Genomic DNA, 23,048 nt, shown 5'->3' with positions numbered 1-23,048 from the left:
TTTCTGAAAAACAAGAAGGAATAATATTGTGAACAGTGAAGTCATCATTAATTTCGATATGCGGACGACATAGTATTCCTAGATTCTACTCAAGAAGATTTGCATTACTTCATAGTGTCGTTGAGAGCTGTAAGGAAGCAGGTCTGGATCTGAACATACGGAAAGCCAAAATACTCGTAATAAATAAACAACAGACTAACATTGTTGGATATCAGTTAAATTGTAACGCAGAGAGTCAAGGTGAAGTTAGATCCAGAATAGAGGATCCAAGGTATAATGCAACAGAGACCTAAAATTGGCATTGAGGATCCGCCTACTTCGCTGCCAGGCGGTGTTCCCGGTCTTACTTTATGGTATCGAGTCTTAGACTGTCAAGATGAAATTAAGATGGCAACCAACATTCTGAAAGGATATATGGTACATGAAGAAGAATCTTCTTAAAACAAAAAACTGGTACCTCACGAAAACTGATATAGGATACATGTTTACAATCTATAGGTATCGTTAATTTAAAGAAATATATCTGTACCTCAGAGCTAAACTGTATTAACTCCATTTTTTTGAAAAATTGTATTATTTCACTTTCTACGTAACAGACTTCACATATTTCATATGTGATACAATATTAAATCCTATTTAATGTGGTTTCAAAGATAGGCAACGTTAAAGTGTATTAAGTCCCTCTGTAGTTCCGAGCCAGACAGTCGTTTACACTTAATACCCGGCAAAATAAAAGTATTATCAGTAGTATTAGTGGAGTTAATATCAGTTGCACATGTAAGAAGTATTAACTCCATGGAACGATCTAAAACCGCGGTGTGTTACTGGTAGTTAGTATTCTGTGGAAAATAAATGGAAGTAGAACTAAATTACTTCAAGGATTTTAGGGCTCTTTACAACAGCAACTCTTCCAACTGTTCACCCTTTATTATAAGGAAAAAAAAACTCAGCAGAATACAGACTTTCGTATGTCAGATATTGTCCATTTGGAAGTGTGTAGCGATAATTTAGGATTACTTTTTTCAAAACTAATTTTACTTCGGAAATATTCCAATATGTTGACATTAACAGAAATTCAGTGAATATCGTGAATCACAGGCGGCCCTGCCTGTGATTCACCAAAGGAATTTTATAATTTTTATAAAAAATTATCCCACACCGATAGTAAATGAGGATTTATAAAATTTTTCCAAAACAATCGTAAGTGAACAACACTCATGATCCTTTAAGTTTCGTTTTTCGTCAGTTTTGTTTACTAATTTTGTTTTGTAGATATTGTTTATTTCATTTACATCATCATTCTCTTTGCCTTATCCCTATGCGGGGTCGGCTTCCCTAATTGCATTTCTCCACACAATTCTGTCTTGGGTCATATCAATGTTAATCCCCTTTACCAACATGTCCTGCCTTATCGCCTCCCCCCAGGTCTTCTTTGGTCTTCCTCTCCTACTCCTTCCAGGAATCTGCACTTCAGCTATTCTTCGTATTGGGTGATTAACGTCTCGACGTTGAACATGACCGAACCATCTTAACCTATGCTCTCTCATTTTGGCATCAATTGGTGCCACACCTAGACTTCCCCTAATATACTCATTTCTAATTTTATCCTTCTTTGTCACTCCACTCATCCATCTAAGCATTCTCATTTCCGCCACATGCATTCGTTGTTCCTCTTTCTTTTTCACTGCCCAACATTCAGTCCCGTACATCATAGCCGGTCTTATGGCTGTTTTATAGAATTTTCCCTTCAGCTTCATTGGAATTTTTCTGTCACACAACACACCACTCGCTTCTTTCCACTTCATCCATCCAGCCCTAATTCTACTGCATGCATCTCCATCTATTTCTCCATTACTCTGTAATACCGATCCTAGGTACTTAAAACTATTGCTTTTCACAATCATTTCACCATCCAAAGATACCATTTTATTTGTAGTAGCTCCATCTTTAAAATGAACATTCCAAATACTCTGTTTTTGTCCTACTAAGTTTTAAACCTTTTTCCTCCAGAGCTTGTCTCCACTGTTCCAGTTTTTGTTCTAAGTCTCTTTCACTATTTCCTACTAACACGACATCATCAGCATACATTAAGCACCATGGAATGTTACCCTGTAGTTTCGCTGTTATCTGGTCCAAAATTAATGAGAATAAATACGGACTAAGCACAGAGCCTTGGTGCAATCCTACTTTCACATGAAATTTATCAGTCTCTCCCACACCTGTCCTAACACTAGTCGTTACTCCCTCATACATATCCCTCACAATCTTTACATATTCACCAGGGACTCCTTTCTTATTGAGTGCCCACCACAGAATCTCTCGAGGAACTCTATCATATGCTTTCTCAAGATCAATGAATACCATATGAGCGTTTGTTTCTTTACTCCTGTATTTTTCCATCAACTGCCTTATAATGAAAATTGCATCTGTTGTTGATCTACCCTGCATAAAGCCAAATTGATTCTCGGATATTTCGGTCCCTTCACGTATCCGTCTGTCAATTACTCTTTCCCATATTTTCATGGTGTGGCTAAGCAGTTTTATAGTCCTGTAGTTTGTACATTGTTGTATATCTCCCTTGTTTTTGTAAACAGGTACCAGTATACTGCTTCTCCATTCGTCTGGCATTTGTCCGACTTCCATAATTCTATTAAATAGACCTGCTAGCCACCTTGTTCCTGTCTCTCCCAATGCTCTCCATACTTCCCCAGGAATATCATCTGGTCCTACCGCTTTTCCTTTCTTTATTTTTTGAAGCGCTTGAGCCACTTCCTCGTTGGTTATTTTGGTGACCATTGCTGCTACTGTCTCCGTTGATTCTACAGGCTGTCTGTCAAATTGTTTATTTCATTTACATAATTAAAAAAAGAAGTGTTTTTGACAAAATTTTGTTTCATGTATCGTATTATCTCCAGATGATTTATTCACGTGTGTCAACTTACCATTATATTATCTCCCGAACATGGTAATTGTTTTCATGCCAAACAGTGTTAACTCCATGTTTTTTGAAGTTATACTTCTTTACGATCGAGAGTGAAATTTTATAATGCCGGGCGCATGCGCACACAGACAGTATGTATTTCGTTGCTAATCTTTCAAGATATGTATGTATCAGCGCTGTCAGCGCAAATAAGTCATATTATATCATATAAAAGGTAAATGTATTATTTATTATAATTTTTGTGTCTTTGGATTTGTCTTCCTCGGGAATAAGATATTTTATAATAATAGTAAGTATATTTAAAGTATTTTTGTATAACACTTGGTCTATTAAATTTGTCAGTATGTATGAGAAATCTTGTAACCTGTCAAAGCAAAAGGGATATAGCTCAGTGGTAGAGCGTGTGACCGGAGATCAAGAGGTCCCGGGTTCAAATCCCGGACGATTCATATTCTTTATTTTATATTTTTGGTATCGTTTTAATAAAAATTTTTTAGTGGTAGGTAAAGAAAGTTAATTTAATATTTAAATAAAATACAAATAAACTGTTAAGTATATTAATTTCGTTAAAATCATAATAATAGAAGTATAATTTCTTACGTGCGTACAAAGTACACACACATTCTTTTTTTTTTAATTAAAGAGGTATAAAAATAACAAATACAGTAATATTGTATAGTATCATTTATACTTATCAAATAGTGTTTATCACATATTTGAAGGAAAAGAAATAAAAATTTTATTTAAAATTTACTCCTTATACATATTTCTTTTAAACTGCTCTCTTGTAAAATTTCAATTTTGTGAGTTAATACAGTTTAGCTCTGAGGTACAGATATACATAAATAATAAAATTGTAAACCCGATCTTACCTCTACATCAATATCATAACAAGCAGTTTGTTTGCTCTCGGCCCCTCCTTCTACGGAGATCACGTGATTGATGACGATTGGATCTGGAGGATGCAATAGTGGATTCAGACGCTGAGGAATCTCGGCAAATTTCATACGGGTACAGTTGAAAATTTGTTCCAAATACTTGTCACAAACGATAAACTCGCGTTCATGGGCATCTTGCAAGCTAAAAATTACTTGTTAGTCCAGATATTACATTTTAGTTCAAAAAATTATATTCAAGTATGGTAAATAAGTTTTTTTGGTTGTATGGCATAGGTGTCAATTAGCCAGTCACAACTTCTTTTTTCCTAGTCATACATAAAGAAGGCAATGAGGTCCTTAGAGTTCCATAGCAAACTCTTCCACACCTCTCTACGCAGTTCAAGAGCTGCAGTTGGTAAATAACTTGGAGTTTAAATAAATTGAATTTAAAGCAGTGTACAGTATGCTGTAATACATGGATTATTCTTGTATGATTTTACATTAATCACGTATGCGAATGCGGCTGATAACCTATCCTCCTTATAATCCATATCTTGCATCAAGTGATTTTTATTTAATTCCAAAGATAAAGCAGTTTCTTAGCAGAATAATTGTGAAAAAATTACTGATATGATTAATGTTTATATTTTATAATAACTTACCGATGAGTTTTTATGTACTGCCACAAAGCTGAAATAATGACCGGTCTAGTTTGAGTGTGAACTCCCAAAAGTCTAGCTAGTCTAGGATCAAGCTTAAACTGCAGAGGTTGATAATCAAGAAGCAACAAAATAGTACATCTCACATTCTTGTCACCAGGGCGTTTTACCTACAATCAGAAAATCGATAAATTATTTTAAGATGATTCTAGAAATATAAAGCTAACCTGAAAACCATCTGTTTCTTGGGTGGTTAGGGTTCTGTGCCATTCAACTAAATGATTGTCCGGTCCATACAGCTCCTTATCCAATTCGATAACCAGAGATTTAAAGAAAGAAGAAAACTTGCGTTTAACTTTATTTGGATCGTTCTTTGGATCTTCTAAAAGACGACCTTCTACTCTTAATTCCCAAGATGCAACAGTGCTGCAATCATTTAAACAATTATGATAAATAAATCTTTAATATACACTACTTCAAGAAATTAACGCACCACCATAAAAATGGGTCATTTTTTGATGTCTCGAATTTCCTAAACCTGTTGTCCGATTTAAGTGATTTTTTAATATGTTATAGCCATATTCTTTAACAATGTCGCTGTAATAATATTGTTGTTAGACAGGTACATTGTCATTGTATACCGGGCGTACCAATCAAACTGTGTTCTTTTCTCAAAGTTCACCGCACCCTGTGGAATATCATCATCATCATCAGTGGCGTTACAGCTCTTTATGAGCCAAAACCTTCTCCAGAACAATCCTCCATTCGCCCCTGTCTCTGGCAACTCTTCTCCATGCTCTAATTCCAATAGATTTTAAATCAGTTTCTATGTTGTCTTGGTACACTTCGCGTCAAAAAAAACTGGTACAACTCTTGTAACCGAAAATCGTGTTTTTCAAGTTGTGTAAGTTGATCTTGTCACAAGTGTCATTCCAATTTCTAGGGCAACGTTGCCAGTTCAACAAAAATATTATATCAAACTAGGTAAAAACGGGGCTGTGTGACAGACCGCATTTTTAATATACTAAAAACTAAAACAATTGTAATTTTCCGTCATCTCAATTAAGTATCCATACATTGATTCGTGTTTTATAATTTATGAAAATATTTCAATTCAAAAATAGTGATAGATAATAAATCTTGACATGACTTTAAATTATTATGTTTAATGTCAAATCGAGAGGTGTGATAGGTTTCTCGTAAATTGTAGGACAAAACTGCATTAAGTTGTGTAGAATAAATAAAACACACTGAAAAAATTAAAAATTTAATTTGAAATTAATACAAAATGAATAACTTTTACAGTGAACAAATGTGTAATTTAAATATATGTATTATAATTCGAAATATGTATACATTTTAAACGTTATTTTTTTGTATTTAGATTTAGTGCAATTCCGTTATCTGTGATGGCAACAACGAAGTGATTCACGAACAATAATTGTCAGTCTGAACACAGGTTTACATTGGGAAAAAAAGTGTACCAGTTTTATATGACGCGAAGTGTACCTAAGTCTCAGTCTTCCTCTTGCTCGTTGTCCTATCGGCCCTCTTCGGTCAAAAACTTTTCTGACTATGGCATCTTCCTCTCGCCTGATTACATGACCTATCCATCTAAGGCGTGCTTCCTTAAGGCTATGGGTACATAATTCGCAAATATTTTATGTGTATCCCTACTTTTTCTGTCTTTACACGGCAAATTACGTGTAGTAAAATTCACACTGGTGTGGATATGTAAACATTACTAGAATGTCATTCTACTTGAAAATGTCATAATTAATTTAAAGAGATGACTTTTGAATGTTCTTGGATAACTGTTATTTTTATAATTGCAAATTATTAATTCAGTTAATAAATGTGATAATTTTTTCACTAACTATGTTTTCAGTGATTGTAATAATTTATTTGTACAACAAAAACTAATAATCAATGGAGAAAAGAGGAAAAGTGTTAAAGTGATTTTTTAATAATATGTTGTTATTTTGGAACGCTTACAATTTTGAACATCTCTAACAACAAAATACTTGGATCACAGGATATATCTGATGTATTCTCTGCTTGGATCTTCCACAAATAATACACAATAAATAACTTTTTATTAAGTTCACGTCTTAAATCAATTATTTATCAAATACACTATATACACTATATTCTCAGCACAGACCTATGAGAAATTGGCATCTACTTGCAATAGTTTTTTAGCTCGATTTAATGACTGGTGTCGATCTAATAACCTAATTTTAAATGTAGACAAAACAAAAGTAATATATTTTAATAACTTAAATTCTGTAAATCCTGTACTACATCTAAGTTTTAACAATGTACTACTGGATTCCTCAAATCATACAAAATTTTTAGGTATCCATCTCGACTCAAAATTAAAATGGTCAGTTCACATAGACATGCTCAGTAAGTCCCTTAATAAGTCGTACTATGCATTATCTCGTATTAAAAATATTATGCCCATCTCTGCGCTGTTAAATGTATACTATAGCCTTGTTTATAGTAGACTTTGTTACAACATAGTTTTATGGGGGAATGCAGTCAACAGTGACAGAATATTTATAACACAAAAACGTATAATACGAAAAATGTTTGGAATTAGACCTCTTGAGAGCTGTAAGCCCATATTTATTAAGAATAATATTTTAAGTTTTCCATGTATTTATATCTTCAGAATGTTACTATATGCTGTTGATAATATTCATATGTATGACAGAAATTCTAGTTTCCACAATTATTCGACGCGAGGTGGCGACTTGCTGAGTGTACCTGGTCATAGATCGAGTAAATTTGAAATGTCAGTAAAGTATATGAGCATTAGATTGTTTAACGTTTTACCAAAAAAATATAGAACAATGAATAAATATTTATTTAAGAAATCCATTAAAAGCTTATTGCTTACCAAATGTTATTATACTGTGGAAGAGTTTGTTTCGGACAGAAATATTACCTAAATGTTATCAATTCTATCTACCTTAAAGTGTTTGTAAAATTTATAAATGTATTAATTTTATTGTTTGTTTGTTTGTAAAACTAATGACATGTCCTATACATTGTATGTCTTAAAGGATGAATAAATATTATTATTATTATTATTATATATCAATAATATTTAATCAATTTCTCAAAATATTCCCGATGCAATGTCAAATATTTAAAGTTGTCACTGATTGTCAGTGTCTGACTGACAATATATGCTGACAATATTATATTCGGTTGAGTGCGTTGTAAGACAAAGACAGATTTGGAAAATATTACCACGGCATTGTGTTCATTTTTTTCAAATCCTGAAAAAACCAATAAATATTTTTGAAAAATTTAAACGCAGAATGAAAGACTAAATTATTACCGAGGGCCGAAAGTCCCTTAGAATAAATAAAAAGTTTATTTTGAATGAGATATTTGAAATTAAAAATCACACTAAATTTTCTCTTAGTTTTTTCACCCCTGTAACTTATTAAAATAAACCTAAGTATATGAGCCTAAGTATATGAAGGTGTCGACACCTTCCAGTTCTAGGTCGTCAATTATTATTCTTGTAAGTGTCGGGTTGCTTGACCTAGTGCAACACATATATTTGGTCTTTTAAACATTTATATTTAGCCCCATTCTCTGTGCAGATGCTCTTAACGACCGAAATGCTTCAATCAGAGATTCTTTAGATCTACCTATGATGTCTACGTCATCTGCGTATCCGACAATTTGTACTGATTTGTTAAAGATAGTACCATTCGTATTAATTTGGGACTCTCGAATTATTTTTTCTAATGCCAGGTTAAATAGGAGACACGATAGTCCATCACCCTGTCTTAGTCCATTTTTACAATGGAAGGGTCTTGACAAATCGTTTTGGATTTTTACCATGCTCTCCGCTCCTGTGAGTGTAAGTTCAGTCAATTGGACAAGATGAAGCGGTATTTGAAATTCTACCATAGCATAGAAGTTTACCTCTAATAACTGAGTCGTATGCGGCTTTGAAGTCCACGAATATATGGTAGGTGTCGACGCCGAACTCTAGGGTTTTTTCAAGGATCTGTCTCATTGTAAATATCTGGTCTGTTGTTGATTTATTAGGACGGAATCCGCACTGATATCCTGCCACTATTTGTTCAGCGTAGGGGAGGAGTCTTTTGTACAATACGTTGGACAACACTTTATAAGCCATATTGAGTAGAGTGATGCCTCTATAATTATCACACATTATCATGTCTCCCTTTTTCACAGTACACCTAACTTCCAGTCTGTGGGTGTTTCTTTCTGTTGCCAGATTGCAGTTATCAGTTTATGCATGTGTTTCAAAAGGGTGTCGCCGCCGTATTTGAAAAGTTCGGCTGGGAGATTATCCAAACCGGGGGCTTTATTATTTTTCAGTGTTAAGATGGCTTCTCTAATTTCTTCTTTGGTGGGGAGTGGCTGCCGATCATCTTCATTCTCTTGAAACATGGCATCATCCATCTCGCCATCTTCATGGTTGCCACTAAGCAGTTCTTCAAAATGGTTATCTGCTTAGTATCTGTGGAATATTATATCATTTATAAAATACTGAAATTAAAACCCTACTATAGCCTCCCTCAGGTTTTCTTAACATTCTGGTTTTTGATTCACTTGCTTATGTTGTATAATAAAAAAAAATAGATACTTTAACAACTAGCCACGTTCTTCGTCAATACAGGGTGTTTCTAAATAAGTGCGACACTTTAAGAGGAAATTCTGCATGGAAAATAATGACAGTTTGCTATATAAACATATGTCCGCAAATGCTTCGTTACCGAGATACGGAATGTTAAAATTTTTCTTACAAACTGACGATTTATTTATTAACCTCTAAAACCGGTTGATATATACAAATGAAATTTGGTTGGATTTAAGAGGTAGTTATTGCGCATTTTTTGACATCCAATTATGAATAATTCTTATAATATAATATTATTTTATATTCACTATTGGCGTGCATACGGGTAATATGATCCGTATGCGCGCCAATGGAGAATATAAAACCTTTAATTGCATGTCAAAAAATGCGCAATAACTACCTCTTAAAACCCACCAAATTTCATTTGCATATCTCAACCGGTTTTAGAGCAATAAATAAATCGTCAGTTTGTAAGAAAAATGTCAACATCCTGTATCTCGGAAACGACGCATTTGCGGACATAGGTTTATAAAGTAAACTGTCATTTCATTTTCATGCAGATTTGCCTCTCAAAATATGCCGTACACCCTGTATTGATGAGAAACGTGGCTAGTTGTTAAAGTAGCTAACTTTTTTATTATTCAACATAAGCGATTGAATAAAAAGCCATTGAATGTTAAAAAAATCTGAGCTATAGTTGGGTTTTAATTTCAGTATTTTATAAATGCTAGAATATTCCTCAGGGTGCGGTGAACTTTAAGAAAAAAACACAGTTTGATTGGTACACCCGGCATACAATGACAATTTACCTGCCTAGTAACAATATTATTATAGCGATATTGTTAAAGAATTAGGCTATAACATATTAAAAAATCACTTAAATCGGACAACAGGTCTAGGAAATTCGAGACATCAATAATGACCCATTTTTAAGGTGGTGCGTTAATTTCATGGCTTGAAAATTTTCGATTTATTTTAAGTATTATAAATGAAAGTACAAAACTTCAAGAATACTCTCCGAAAATTTCAGATTGATCGGAGCAAAATTACCGAAAATACAGCATGTTGAATATCCCTACCTTCGACTCACTTTGCAGCAGCTTCGCGCCAGCACGCTTGAGCGTAGCGAGAAACATTAAACAGCTGTTCCCCTTCTCTTTTGTAAATTACTCCGGGATTCAAAAACATATTCCAACGTGCATCACTTTACGATTTGAGAGACAAAAATGAAATTGAAAATAAAGTTGTCAAAACTTTAAACGCGTTTTTTCGTCCTGTCGCCGGGGGTGGGGATACAACGGCCTCCTTTATTCAGATGGACTTACCCAAGTTTTTTTATGTATTTTGACCCGCAGAACACGAATTTTTTGGGTAACAGTTGATCCGGATGTCGATAAGATTGTTTTAAACAAAGAACTTGAGGAATCACATAACAGCGATTTTTCGCAAAACAAAACATTTTTTTGTATTTTTTGGGTCATTCTAAGCAAAAAATGTTTTTACAAGTTTTTTGTAGGATGCATATTTTTCGACATAAACGCGGTTGAACTTTCAAAAAATCGAAAAATTGCAATTTTTGAACCCGAATAACTTTTGATTAAAAAATAAAATAGCAATTCTACTTACCGCATTTGAAAGTTCAAGCCAAATTATATCAGTTGTAATTCTTTTCATTGCTAAAAATTAATTTTTTTATTGTTAAACAAAGCTATAAACACATAGTGCTTGAATGATGTTTTCAATGCATTTCTCATTTAAAATCGAACGAGTAGGCGCGCATACAGACAATTTCTACGTAGATTACGTACAATAAAACGCATGCATTGGGCACGGGAAACACATGCATGTGTTTATAGCTTTGTTTAACAATAAAAAAATTAAATTTTAGCACTGCAAATAATCAAAACAGATAGAATTTGACTTGAACTTTCCAATTTAGTAAGCAGAATTGTTATTTTATTTTTTAATCAAGTCATTCGAGTTCAATAAATTACAATTTTTCGATTTTTTTAAAGTTCAACCGCGTTTATCTCTAAAACTATGCATCCTACGAAAAAACTTGTAAGAGTATTTTTTGCTTAGAATCAAACAAAAAATACAAAAAAATGTTTTGTTTTGCGAAAAATCGCTGTTATGTAATTCCTCAAGTTCTTTGTTTATAACAATCTTATCGACATCCGGATCAACTGTTACCCAAAAAATTCGTGTTCTACGGGTCAAAATACATAAAAAAAAATTGGGTAAGTTCATCTGAATTAAGGAGGCCGTTGTACCCCCCTGGCGACAGGACTATTTCTCAAAACTGCTTTTTTCAAAGGCGGTGGACATTGTAACTCAAAAATTACTTGAGCGATCCATCTAAAATTTTGCATATATTTTCTTTAGACATTTAGTGAGATAACGTTGTCCAGATATTTTTGCTTTATGCTTATTGTTTAACAATAATAAATATGTTGATATTCACTTTTTTTTTTTAAATTCATTATCCTGACTTCTGGGTGCTACCAAAAACTCAAAAATTGTTAAAACTAAAAAACTGAACAGCGTTACCTCGAAAAACTCATCAGCTAATAAAATATCTTTGAATTCTTTGTTTCACATAATCCAATGAAGAGTTCTGATGTCCACCACAAAATCCATTTTTTGAGGTGTCTGTAAAAATTTGGCACCGTTGGCATATTTTTGAATATTTTGCCTTGAATTTTTTTGAATATTCTTTGAATTGTACTGAATATGTTTATTTAAGGGGGGGGGGTATGGTTTGAAATCAACATATCAAGCACATTTTTGTGAATTTTTTTCGAAGCTATGGTACAATTATTTTATTTTTAGTACAATTCAAAGAATATTTAGAAAAAAATTCAATCCAAAATATTGAAAAGTAAGCCATTTGTGACAAATTTTGACATGCAGCTCACAAAAAAATGGATTTTGCGGTGGACATCACAACTCGTCACTAGATCATAAGAAGCAAAAAATTCAAAAAGATTTAATTAGCTTATGAATTTCACGAGGTCACAACGTCGAGTTTTTTTATTTTTAATTTTTGGTATCACTCAGAAATCAAAAAAATTAAATTTTTGGTAAACATTTTGTGAAAATCAACAGATTTATTATTGTTGAACAAAAAATAAGCAAAAACAGAAAAATATCTCGACGTTGTTACCTCATGAAATGTCTCAAGAAAATCTGTGCAAAATATTAGATAGATCTTCCGAGTAGTTTTTCAGTTACAATGTCCACCGCATTTGAAAAAGTAGTTTTGAGAAAAATGCGTTTAAAGTTTTGACAACTGCATCTTCATCTTCTTATTTGTCTACCAAATCGTAAAGTGATGCACATTGGAATATGTTTTTTGAATCGAGGAGTAATCTACAAAAGAGAAGGCAAACAGTAGTTTAACGTTTCTCACTACGCCCAAGCGTGCTGGCCAGAGCCGTAATTACAATGTTGGGGGCCCCGGGGCAAACGTCATCTGGGGCCCTCTACCGGGGGTCTGGGGGGTTTACCCCCCACCGAAAGGGGGGGTTCCGGAAAAATGTTTGACATTTAACCCCTTGAAAACGCATTTTAATGAATTCCATGACTGAAATGTCTTGTACCCTCATATTGCTATTTTAGACCAACACAAAAAATTTTGAAATCACCTTATTTTAAGCTAAATAATTTTGCAAGTATTCTTTTTCTCATAGGCATCTTTCAGTGCGTCACAGTTCTTCGATTTCTTTCTAACGCAAAATTGTATGTGACAGAAAAAAGGCACGTCTGTGATTACAGACATTTATAACATTTATTATAGTTGTCGATAGATGGCGCTATAATAAAAAAAATTTTACGAATTATATAATATATCTAGAATATAATCTGTACAAATCAAAGAAAATACCATTTTATGAATGCAATAAACACAATTGATTTGTTTTTATGCCAAATTGCAAATAAAATGTGACAACTGTCAAATTTAACTAAAATGTCATGTTAGAATAAATGTTATAAATGTATATTATCACGGACTTACCTTTTCTTCTATCATTTGTGACGCACTGAAAATGCCCATGAAAAGGACCATACCATCAATATAACATCTTTTATGTTTTCATAAAAAAAGATACTATAATGTTAATTACATTGTTCGGCTACAATGTTCTTACATCTGTTGGCAAATCTGAAACAAAAATGTTATATGGTATGGGCGATTAAATACTCCCCTGAGACATCCCTTCCTGGACTTGTAGCTTAGCCCGGGCCCCCTCTTTCAATGGCATTTTAGGTTTTATTACGCGGAAATAACTAATTTCCCAAGTAATAATTTAAATTTTTATGTTAAGGTCTCAGGCTTAGGTCAGGCTTCGCCCAGACCTCAGGGGCCCCTGTTCTGTTCCAATTGTATTTTAGTCAAAAATACTAATTTTTCCAGCGAAAAATTAAAACTTTATGTTGAGGTCTAGGGTGACCCTGTAAGATCTTTTTAAAATTGTGTCAGTTGAAAATATTTCGTTGGGATCGGTTTTAGAAATACATATTTTATATTCCTGGTTAAAATTTATGCACGGCCAAAGAAAAAGGGGTCCATGCGGGGCCCCCGTGGCTGGGGGCCCTGGGGCACTGCCCCGGTTGCCCCAATGGTAGTTACGGCCCTGATGCTGGCGCGAAGTCGCGGCAAAGCGAGTCGAAGGTAGAGATATTCAACACGCTGTATCTCTGGTAATTTTACTCCGATTATTTTGAAATTTTTCAGAGAGTATTCTTGAAAGTATGCACTTTTATTTGAAATAATAAAAAAATTAAATATTTCAAACTATACCCCCCCTTAATTTAAAAATAAAATAATTCTACGATAGTTTCAAGACAAATTCACAAAAATGTGCTTGAAATGTTGATTTGAAACCATACTGCCCCCTCTAATGTTTGATATATTTATTATCTCTCACTTTTCTGAATAATATGCTAAAGTTCCATGATCTTTAAGAATTGTGCAATCAGAATTAATCAGGAAAAAACGGTATTTCCTTAAAACATTTTTACTTACCCTTCCTGACATGGTCCATCGGGTCCTTCAGGCTGAGGTTCCTTGGCAGGATAGAAGGTATTGGAAATAAATATTCTCAACTTCCTTTTTTGCTTCATCGGACGCTTAAGAGCTTCTTGGATGTCCAATCTTTTTCTCATAATAGTAGAGTCTAGCTTTCTTTCAAATGCTAATAGATCCATGTAAGCTTGACTTTCTGGAACCAAATCTCTGACTTTCTGTGGCAGGATTTTATCCGCCAGCTTTTTCTTCTTCTTACTTGTACTATGGCTGTATTCATTACTGAAAATAAGAGATATACATTTACAAATGTCATAATGAAGACTCTTGGAATGAGAGGATGTGGGTATCACACAACACAAGTAAAAGTTAAAGATAAGTTAAAAAAAATTAGGAACTAAGTAGTGACGAGTGCTGTTCACACGTGATCATTAACCAATAAGAGCAAAGAATCTGTTCAGTGATAAGTTCCCACATGTTTGTTATTGTGTACCATTTGTTATCATCAGGTAAATCAATCATCAATTCAATCATTACATGTTTAGTTTCACTTGACCTATGAATTCTATGAATGTTTTGGTTATTAAGTGTAAATAAACAGTAATTGTGTATTAGGGGAGATTCCTGCAATTTATTTATATGATATATTCAAGAGGGAATTACCATGTCACTAGTCCAGGAACCGAAGCTTTTCACCTCGCAATTTTTACAGAATGGATCAATTTACTTGAAAATTTGAGGATAAGTAGTGGATAGTCCAAGGGATCAAAATCTGTATCATGCCGAAAGGCGCTTTTACCATGGGAGTGGTTGCCACCTCATCTCGGGGGTAGAAATTTTTATTATATTTTGATCGCAAAAGTTGATAAAAACATTCATTCTAAGCAAAAAATGTTCTATACATTTTTTTTGATAAAATTAATAGTTTTTGATTTATTCGCTATCGAAAGTGTTAGTTTTATATCGAAAAAATCAATGTTTTTGGATATATACTCATTTACGATTCACTCAATTTTTGGTAATAGAAAAAAATTTTTCAAACCAATTTCTTGGGAATTAAATAACCTACAATTTCATATTTAAACATTTTTTCGTATCTCTGATGCTAATGTTTCTATTCTGAAGAAAATGGTATTTATTACCAAACTACAAAAATTCGTTATTCGCTTTTAACTTAAGTTTTTTTAAAAACCAAGCATTCTAAGCCAGTAAAACTTCTAGAATCTATTAATAATACATAAATAAAGAAGAATGAATAAGGCCAATTACTAAAAACACCGGTAACTTACATTATTATGCTTCCAATTGGATTTCTCCTTTTTTTTTCAAAAAAATATATTGATTTTTTAACAACTTTTTCATTTTTTATCTTAGAAAGTTTGGTAAAAAAGAATTTTGTAGGTTCCTCAGTCGCAAAAAGAGGTGACTTTGAAAGGGTTGGTAAAGGTGGTTTTTGCATGTTATTACAAGTTTTAATTGTCAATAGCTCACTCAATTTTTGCCGTAGAAAAAATTTTTGCAAATCAAGTTCTTGGAAATTAAATAAGTTACAATTTCATATTGAAATATTTTTTCATATCTCTGATGCTAATATTTCTATTCTGAAGAAAAGGGCATTTTTTATCAAACTCCAAAAATTCGTTATTCGCGTTAACTCCATTTTTTTTTAATTAATCATTCTAAGCCGGTCAAACTTCTAGAACCTCTTCATAATACATAAATAAAGAAGACCAAATAAGGTCAATGACTAATTTTACTTAGGGTGGTGATTAGGAGGTGGTTTCCGATCACTTTTTCGCTGAAAAAAAAATAGGGACTGACATTCTTTTTATTATAAGTCACTTACTTTGAGCTAGAGATTTTTTTTATTTCTGGAGATAGATATATATTTTTAAATACTTTAAATTAGTTTGAAGAAGTTATCTTCGAAAAATGCAGAGTTTTTCCGTCTTTTGACTTTGAAACTACAATATTTACCATTTGACGAAGAAGAGCTCACATAATAAAGTATAGCTCGATTACTGTTGATCATAAAGAAAATTAGAAAATACGGTTTTGTTTATTTTATCAAAAGGTACATTTCTGTTAAGCAAAGTTGTTTTGATAAAACGAAATCTTTTTGAGTTATTAGCAGAAAACTGATTAAAAACATTGATTTTTTTTATGTAAAACTAACATTTTCGATAGTGAATAAATCGAAATCTATTAATTTTATCGAAAAAATGTATAGAACGTTTTTTGCTTAGAATTAATGCTTTTACCAACTTTTGCGGTCAAAATATAATAAAAAATTTCCACTCCCGAGATGGGGTGGCAACCACCCCCATGGTAAAAGCGCATGTCGGCCTCATATAGATTTTGATCCTTGGACTATCCACTACTTATTCTTAAATTTTCAAGCAAATCGATCCATTCTGTAAAAAATGCGATGTTTTGTCCTATTTTAAGCTTCATTACTTGGACTACACCACCAATATAAATAAACTGCTCGTCAAAAGTTAGGGATATACAAAATTCTGCTGAATTTTTATAGCAGATTTTTTCGTGAACATATTAACGGATTCCGCTAATTTTTGTTTTATTATTTTAGACTTTTCTTTAGTATTTACACAGTTATGCAAAGGTTTACCCAAACTTTTTTTTTGTACTTATACCGGGTGGAAGAAAAGAAATGTTTTTCTTATTTTAAGTTTGAGACGCTCTGTAGAGAGGACGAGGTACAAATGGGAGTATATATCGAAATCGTATTGTAGTCTTGTTTTGTGAACATTTTGTTTTTTGAATGTCCCTGATATCTTTAGAAATAAAAAAAATAGACGGTTTTGTAATTTAGCATGTGTTTTAACCGAAACAAAAGTTTGAGACACCTTGTAGGGAGAAAAAGGCACAAAGGTGAGTATACCTCGATATTTTGTTGTAGTCTCATATTTTGTGAATATTTAATTTTTTTAATTTCTCTGATATCTTTAATAACAAAGAAACTAGACGATATTACTCTTTAATATGTGTTTTAACTGGCGACATGCGCACATCACACATGTGAAACATAGAAAAACATATTAAAGAGTAATACCGTCTAGTTTCTTTGTTATTAAAGATATCAGAGAAATTAAAAAAATAAAATATTCAAAAAATATGAGACTACAACATAATATCGGGGTATACTCACCTTTGTGCCTTTTTCTCCCTAGAAGGTGTCTTAAACTTTTTTTTCGGTTAAAACACATGTTAAATTACAAAACCGTCTATTTTTTTGTTTCTAAAGATATCAGGGACATTCAAACAACAACATGTTCACAAAACATAAGACTACAATATTATTCTGATGTATACTCATATTTGTACCGCGTTCTCCCTACAGAGTGTCTCAAACTTTACACAAGAAAAACATATTTTTTTCTTCCACCCGGTATAAGTACAAAAAATAAGTTTGTGTAAACCTTTGCACAACTGTGCAAATACTAAAGAAAAGGCTAAAATAAAAAAAATAGTGGAATCCGTCTGTTCGCGAAAAAATCAACTATGAAAATCAGCAGAATTTTCTATATCCCTAACTTTTGACGAGCAGTTTAATTCATATTTGGTACATTCTTTCACGGTTTTTGCTCTAAATTTTAAAGAACCGCTTGGATTGACATGAAATTTGGCATACGCATAACTTACATGACAAAGAAAAAAGTGATATTGTGCCGATGTGTGCTTTTGCTCTGGGGGTGATTTTCACCCCCTGGTGGGGATGAAAAAATATATGTCAAAAATAAGTCCGGAAATGGATAAACTTACCAATTTTAAGTAACTTTTGTTCTACAGAGCTTTTTCGCCAAGTCAACACTTTTCGAGTTATTTGCGAGTGAATATGTTCATTTTTCAACAAAATAACCACATTTTTAGACGGATTTTCGCAAATAACTCAGAAAGTAAGTATTTTGTCGAAAAAAACGTTCTTAGCAAAACTATAGCCTGTAAAAAAGTAAAAAAAATGGTGTACGCGTTAGGTCTTTGGACCTCTTAGAACCAGAGTTATAGCCAATGAAAAATAGAGTCATATTCACCAAATTTCAAATAGAATATTCCGACGTGAAATATCCAAAAAATTAAGCACTCTTTGGGGAAAACCCATTAAAACTTTTTTGAAGTGTTTAAAAAAAGTTTTATTTATGTTTTTATAAAAAGTTTCTAGCATTAAATTTAAGAAAGTTACGCTCAAAATAAAGTTGGTCTCTTTTGTTTTGGCAAAAAAAAATCGGGAAGACCACCCCCTAATTAGCAACTTAAATGAAATTAATCGTTACCGCTCCACAAATTATTTTACTTATGTTGTGTTTATATGATCCGTAAGTTCCATGGATTCAAAGTGCGTATTTTTGAAAAAATTTGGTTTTAAAGTAAAATTTTTAAAAATTTTAATTTTGAAAAATATGCTTTTTTTCAAAATAACTTAAAAATTGTTAAAGATGCCAAAAATCTCGAAAAACAAAAAAAGTCAGCACTGCTTTTCTGAATATCATGTATTTTTTTGTTTTTCTGTTAGACAAAAATTAATTAAGATTTGGTGTTTCTAAATTTGCATACATTCGTGATCAGTGACTCGTTCAACCCCTTTTAACTACAGCCCTTTCAAAAATAAGGACCTTGAACCGATGAAACTTACAGATCATATAAACAATACATACACTATTCAAGAAACTTGAATCAGCGGCAAATGCGAAAGGCACTGGTGCGCTCTCGTCCCATGAACTTTTAATTAAGCAGAGCAGGGCCGCACAGTGCAACTCCCTACTATTTAATGACGCACTGAAAGGGTAAAAAAGATTTTTAATAAATTATGAACATTTTACAAGATTTTGAATGTTAACTTTTAACAATAACTCCCCTAATAAAGTTCCAAGACCAAGGTACTAATTTTTGTAAAATGTTGTGGATAAACTTATGGCGTAGGTAAAAAAACAAGAACACGGATCTTAATACAGTCAAACCCACTTATTAGAATATCTGTTATAGGATTATCCCGGTTTAAGGAATAGACATTTGAGGTCCCAAAACGTTTCTACTAGCCCTCAACAATCGGTTATTAGAATATCCCGGATATAGGAATACTTTTGCATGGCACGAAGGCTATTCCAATAAGCAGGTTCGACTGTAATTCTTTTTGAATTTGATTCGTGAATGTGCCAGGAAACTTAATGACCCATAGCCATGAGGTAATATTGAAAAACTGCATTTGTGCATACCAAAAATGCATTCTTAAAGTGCATCTCAGACAATAAAAAAAATCAGAACTCGTCAATTATCGGCGGAAATGAGTTCAATTTTGTTACTTGGGAGTTTTTGGGCTTGCTGAAAATGAATATAACATGGGAAGTGATCTCCGGAGTACCTGGTGCTCAGGGTACCTACTGTTTACATCGTCTTCTGGAGTTTCCGGCAAATTCATTAAAAAATTGATCAAAAATCATCACTTGGGAGTTTTTGGTGGTGAGGGTGATTTAATTACTTTTTTCTGATGCTACGTCACTTAGTCTTGCAACCCCTAGGATAAGTGGGTTTTCAATTATTTTCTGGATGGGCCTAAATTTTTCTTTTGTTTGACGGCTCTCAGCTTTTCTTTTGGCATTTGTTTTGGTCAGGGGGGTGTCATGACCCCCCGTGACACCCTCCTTGGATCCGCTACTGCATGATGACGAATATGACATGGGAAGTGATCTCTGGAGTACCTGGTACCTACTGTTTACCTCAACTCCTGGAGTTTTCGATAATTTTGATAAATAATTAGTGAGAACTTGATACTTGGGGGGTTTTTGTGCTCGCTGAGAACGTATTTAATATCGAAAACGATCTTCTTAGTTTCTTTTTTGAGTTTCATTTGATATCTTTAGAAAACAACACATTTTTTTTTAATTTGGCGCTTTAAATTCTGTCGGTAGCATTGATGGATCTTTATAAAATCGATGGTGCCACTGATTATGCAAAGAAGGAGAAAACAGAGAAAGTAAAAATGAGATCTCCCCCTTAAAATATAGATGTGGCTTGGTGCTAAAAGAGCCAATGTCAATATTTTACTTTTTTGTGCAGCTTTATTTAAAATTTAATATTGACAAAACAAAACACAAAAAATTGACATTGGCCATTTTAACTCCAAGGCACAGTATCTGGTAGTTCCAGAAGTTGACGTAAAAAGTAGGTATCCTAGGCACCAGGTACTCTGGAGATAATTTTCAATGTCATCTTCATTTTCAGCAAGCTAAAAAACCCCCCAAGTAATGATTTTTGACTAATTTTTTAATGAATTTGCCGAAAACTCCAGAAGATGAGGTAAACAGTAGGTGCCCTGGGCACCAGGTACTCCGTAGATCACTTCCAATATCATATTCATTTTCAGCAACTCCAAAAACCCCTGAGTAATGACTTTTGACTAATTTTTTAATGAATTTGCCGAAAACTCCTGAAGACGAGGTAAACAGTAGGTACCCTGGGCACCAGGTACTCCGAATATCACTTTTAATGTCATATGCATTTTCAGCGACCCCAAAAACCACCGAGTAACAGAATTTTTTTGGCTGATAATTGACAAGTTCTGAACTTTTATGCACTTTAAGAATGCATTTTTTGTATGCACAAATGCAGTTTTTCAATATTATCTCGTAGCTATGCGTCAAAGAATTATTAAGATCCGTCTTGTCATTTTTTCTTTCGGAGGTAATGCTGATTTTGGTGTTTTATTGCTTTTCCTATTGGTAATTTAGTCGAAAATTACAAAGATACAGTAATAGGGTGATATCCATTGCTCTGACCTAAAACTGGTTGGAGGATAGGTGTTAGGTTAGGTAAAAAAGTGTTAGGGTGACTGGGCGAATCCTTACTCTTAACACCTTGGCTGTAACAACTTTCTGGTAATGCAGGGTGGCAAATGGGGTATACGAAACACACAGTTGAGTCCGCGAGTCTTTACCCGTGTGTCATCATTTAAAGCATATGAAATAAGTCGATGATAAGTCAAGTGACAGTAACTAGCTACTGCTTCTAGTACGGGTTAAAATTTGAGTGATCAAATATGAGTTTTATCTCTCCAGGTATTATTAACGCACGGGTAAAGACTCATGGACTCAACTGATTATGGCTCGTAATGCACTCAACATAAGTTTATAAATATCACTAAACGCAGCCAAGGTGTTAATGTTTATAAATTTGTTGTTCAATGTCTACATACTATGTAGTGCAGAACATATCAGGTGAAAATAAACCTTACCTTTTCTGTTGCATTTGAGTCCTATTGTCTGCAGGCCTTTTATTTCCTTGCTGTGGCGGAATAATTCCACCTCTCATTGGTGAATAGGGAGCACCAGCAGGTCTTTGAATCATCGTACCGCCACTAGATGGTATATTTGGTGGTGGAGGATTGTATCCAGGTCTTTGCTAAAATGTAATTGGAGACATTAAAGTTACAACTAAGAATTAATTTTATGGACAATAGTGTTGATACTCACAGGGAAATTTTGTTGTGCATACTGCCGAATTCCTTGATTAGGGGGCTGTTGTTGATATCTCTGAGGAGGCGGTCCTCCTGGACTTTGATTTGGCACAGGGCCGGGAAACCGCTGAGCCATTTTTTAAATAAAGTTTTTAAACGATATTATAAGATACAACCGATAAACAAATCTACTAAAAATATACCAAACTTACAAATTTACAAACTGCAATTATTAATTATGACTTATGACATATGACATGACCAATGACGAGTGCTGTGAATCTGACAGCTAAACTACAAATGTCAGTGTCACTATTTAGATCTCTTTTTTAAAGGCTGTATGACACTATGCATTTTCTTGTATCATTTCTAATATCGTTTCTGATATGTCAAAAAAATGTATAGTGTCATACACAGATACAAGAAACGATACAAGAATTTGTGTCAGGCACAGATTCTTGTACAATAACTGCGCCAATTTCTGCGCAGAGAGCAAAAACGTAAAGCCTGCTGGTAAAACTTCTAAATGTCATAATGGCGGCTGAAAATGAGATCATATGATTTATGTCTTGATGAATTTATTTGTGTTTTGTAGGTATTATTTATAAATATTTTATTGATACTTAATATACCGTTTGGTATGGACTACTGTTCTACTAATAACCATTTATTTAGAATAACTTTGGGTTTCATATTGCATAATTTTTTAATAGAGAAAAATACAATAGTTCCAATTTGGATCAAACTGAAGATAATTATAATGCAAATATTTTAGCACAAATATCAAAACAAAATAAAAAACACAAATAATCAACAGTCAACGTAGAAATTCTAGTTATTATAACATTAAAATATTTGTTTTTAAAAGTTTATAAATTTTATAAAATCCTTAAAATCAGCTGTAGACGCAGTACTATACTACATTCGCTCTCGCGAGATTTTTTTTTGACCTGACGTTAGTAATTTGTTTTTTGAAAAGTTCAGTTGTCAGAAGTGACTGGAAATTACTACAAAACCAACGCACCTGCTCATATCCAATATTATTAATAGTAAACAGACATAAAAATAACATAAACCTTACGCCAATCAATAATTATTTATTTAAACCATTATAATGTATTGATAACAAATGAGAAAATTATTTATTGTACAAAATAAAAATATTTTATAGAAACAAACTTCACAAAGTTTTATAAGATTAGTAGACACTCCCACTATTTCTAATAATTCTTCTTTTTTTAATGAAAGATTAAGTTGATTTGAGTTGATTTTAGCGGTTAATAGTGTGAGGTAGGAATTTTTGTGTTGTAGGTTTCCTATTCCGAATGTGTCAAAAAAAATCTCGCGAGAGCGAATGTAGTATACCATACCAATGTAACGTGACAGGGTGACAAACAAAATTTCGACCAATCACGTGCCGAATTTCATACAGTTTTC

The 23,048-nt window shown here is 33.1% G+C and overlaps 1 protein-coding gene across 1 annotated transcript in view; it reads right to left on the bottom strand.

Moving 5' to 3' along the window:
• Nucleotides 1–21,914, bottom strand: part of LOC114332285 (brahma-associated protein of 60 kDa) — a 41,829-nt gene extending 19,915 nt beyond the window's left edge. The window contains exons 1-6 of the mRNA XM_028282062.2: nt 21,628–21,914; nt 21,390–21,556; nt 14,144–14,425; nt 4,706–4,904; nt 4,482–4,648; nt 3,814–4,021 (exon numbers count right to left, since the gene is read on the bottom strand). Coding sequence (XP_028137863.1) covers nt 3,814–4,021; nt 4,482–4,648; nt 4,706–4,904; nt 14,144–14,425; nt 21,390–21,556; nt 21,628–21,747 — 1,143 coding nt within the window. The 5' untranslated portion in view covers nt 21,748–21,914. The remainder of the gene's footprint in view (nt 1–3,813; nt 4,022–4,481; nt 4,649–4,705; nt 4,905–14,143; nt 14,426–21,389; nt 21,557–21,627) is intronic.
• Between the last annotated feature and the right edge of the window lie 1,134 nt (nt 21,915–23,048).

Source organism: Diabrotica virgifera, chromosome 1 (assembly GCF_917563875.1).
Source record: "Diabrotica virgifera virgifera chromosome 1, PGI_DIABVI_V3a".
Taxonomy (NCBI): domain Eukaryota; kingdom Metazoa; phylum Arthropoda; class Insecta; order Coleoptera; family Chrysomelidae; genus Diabrotica; species Diabrotica virgifera.
This window is presented reverse-complemented; position numbering and strand designations above follow the sequence as displayed.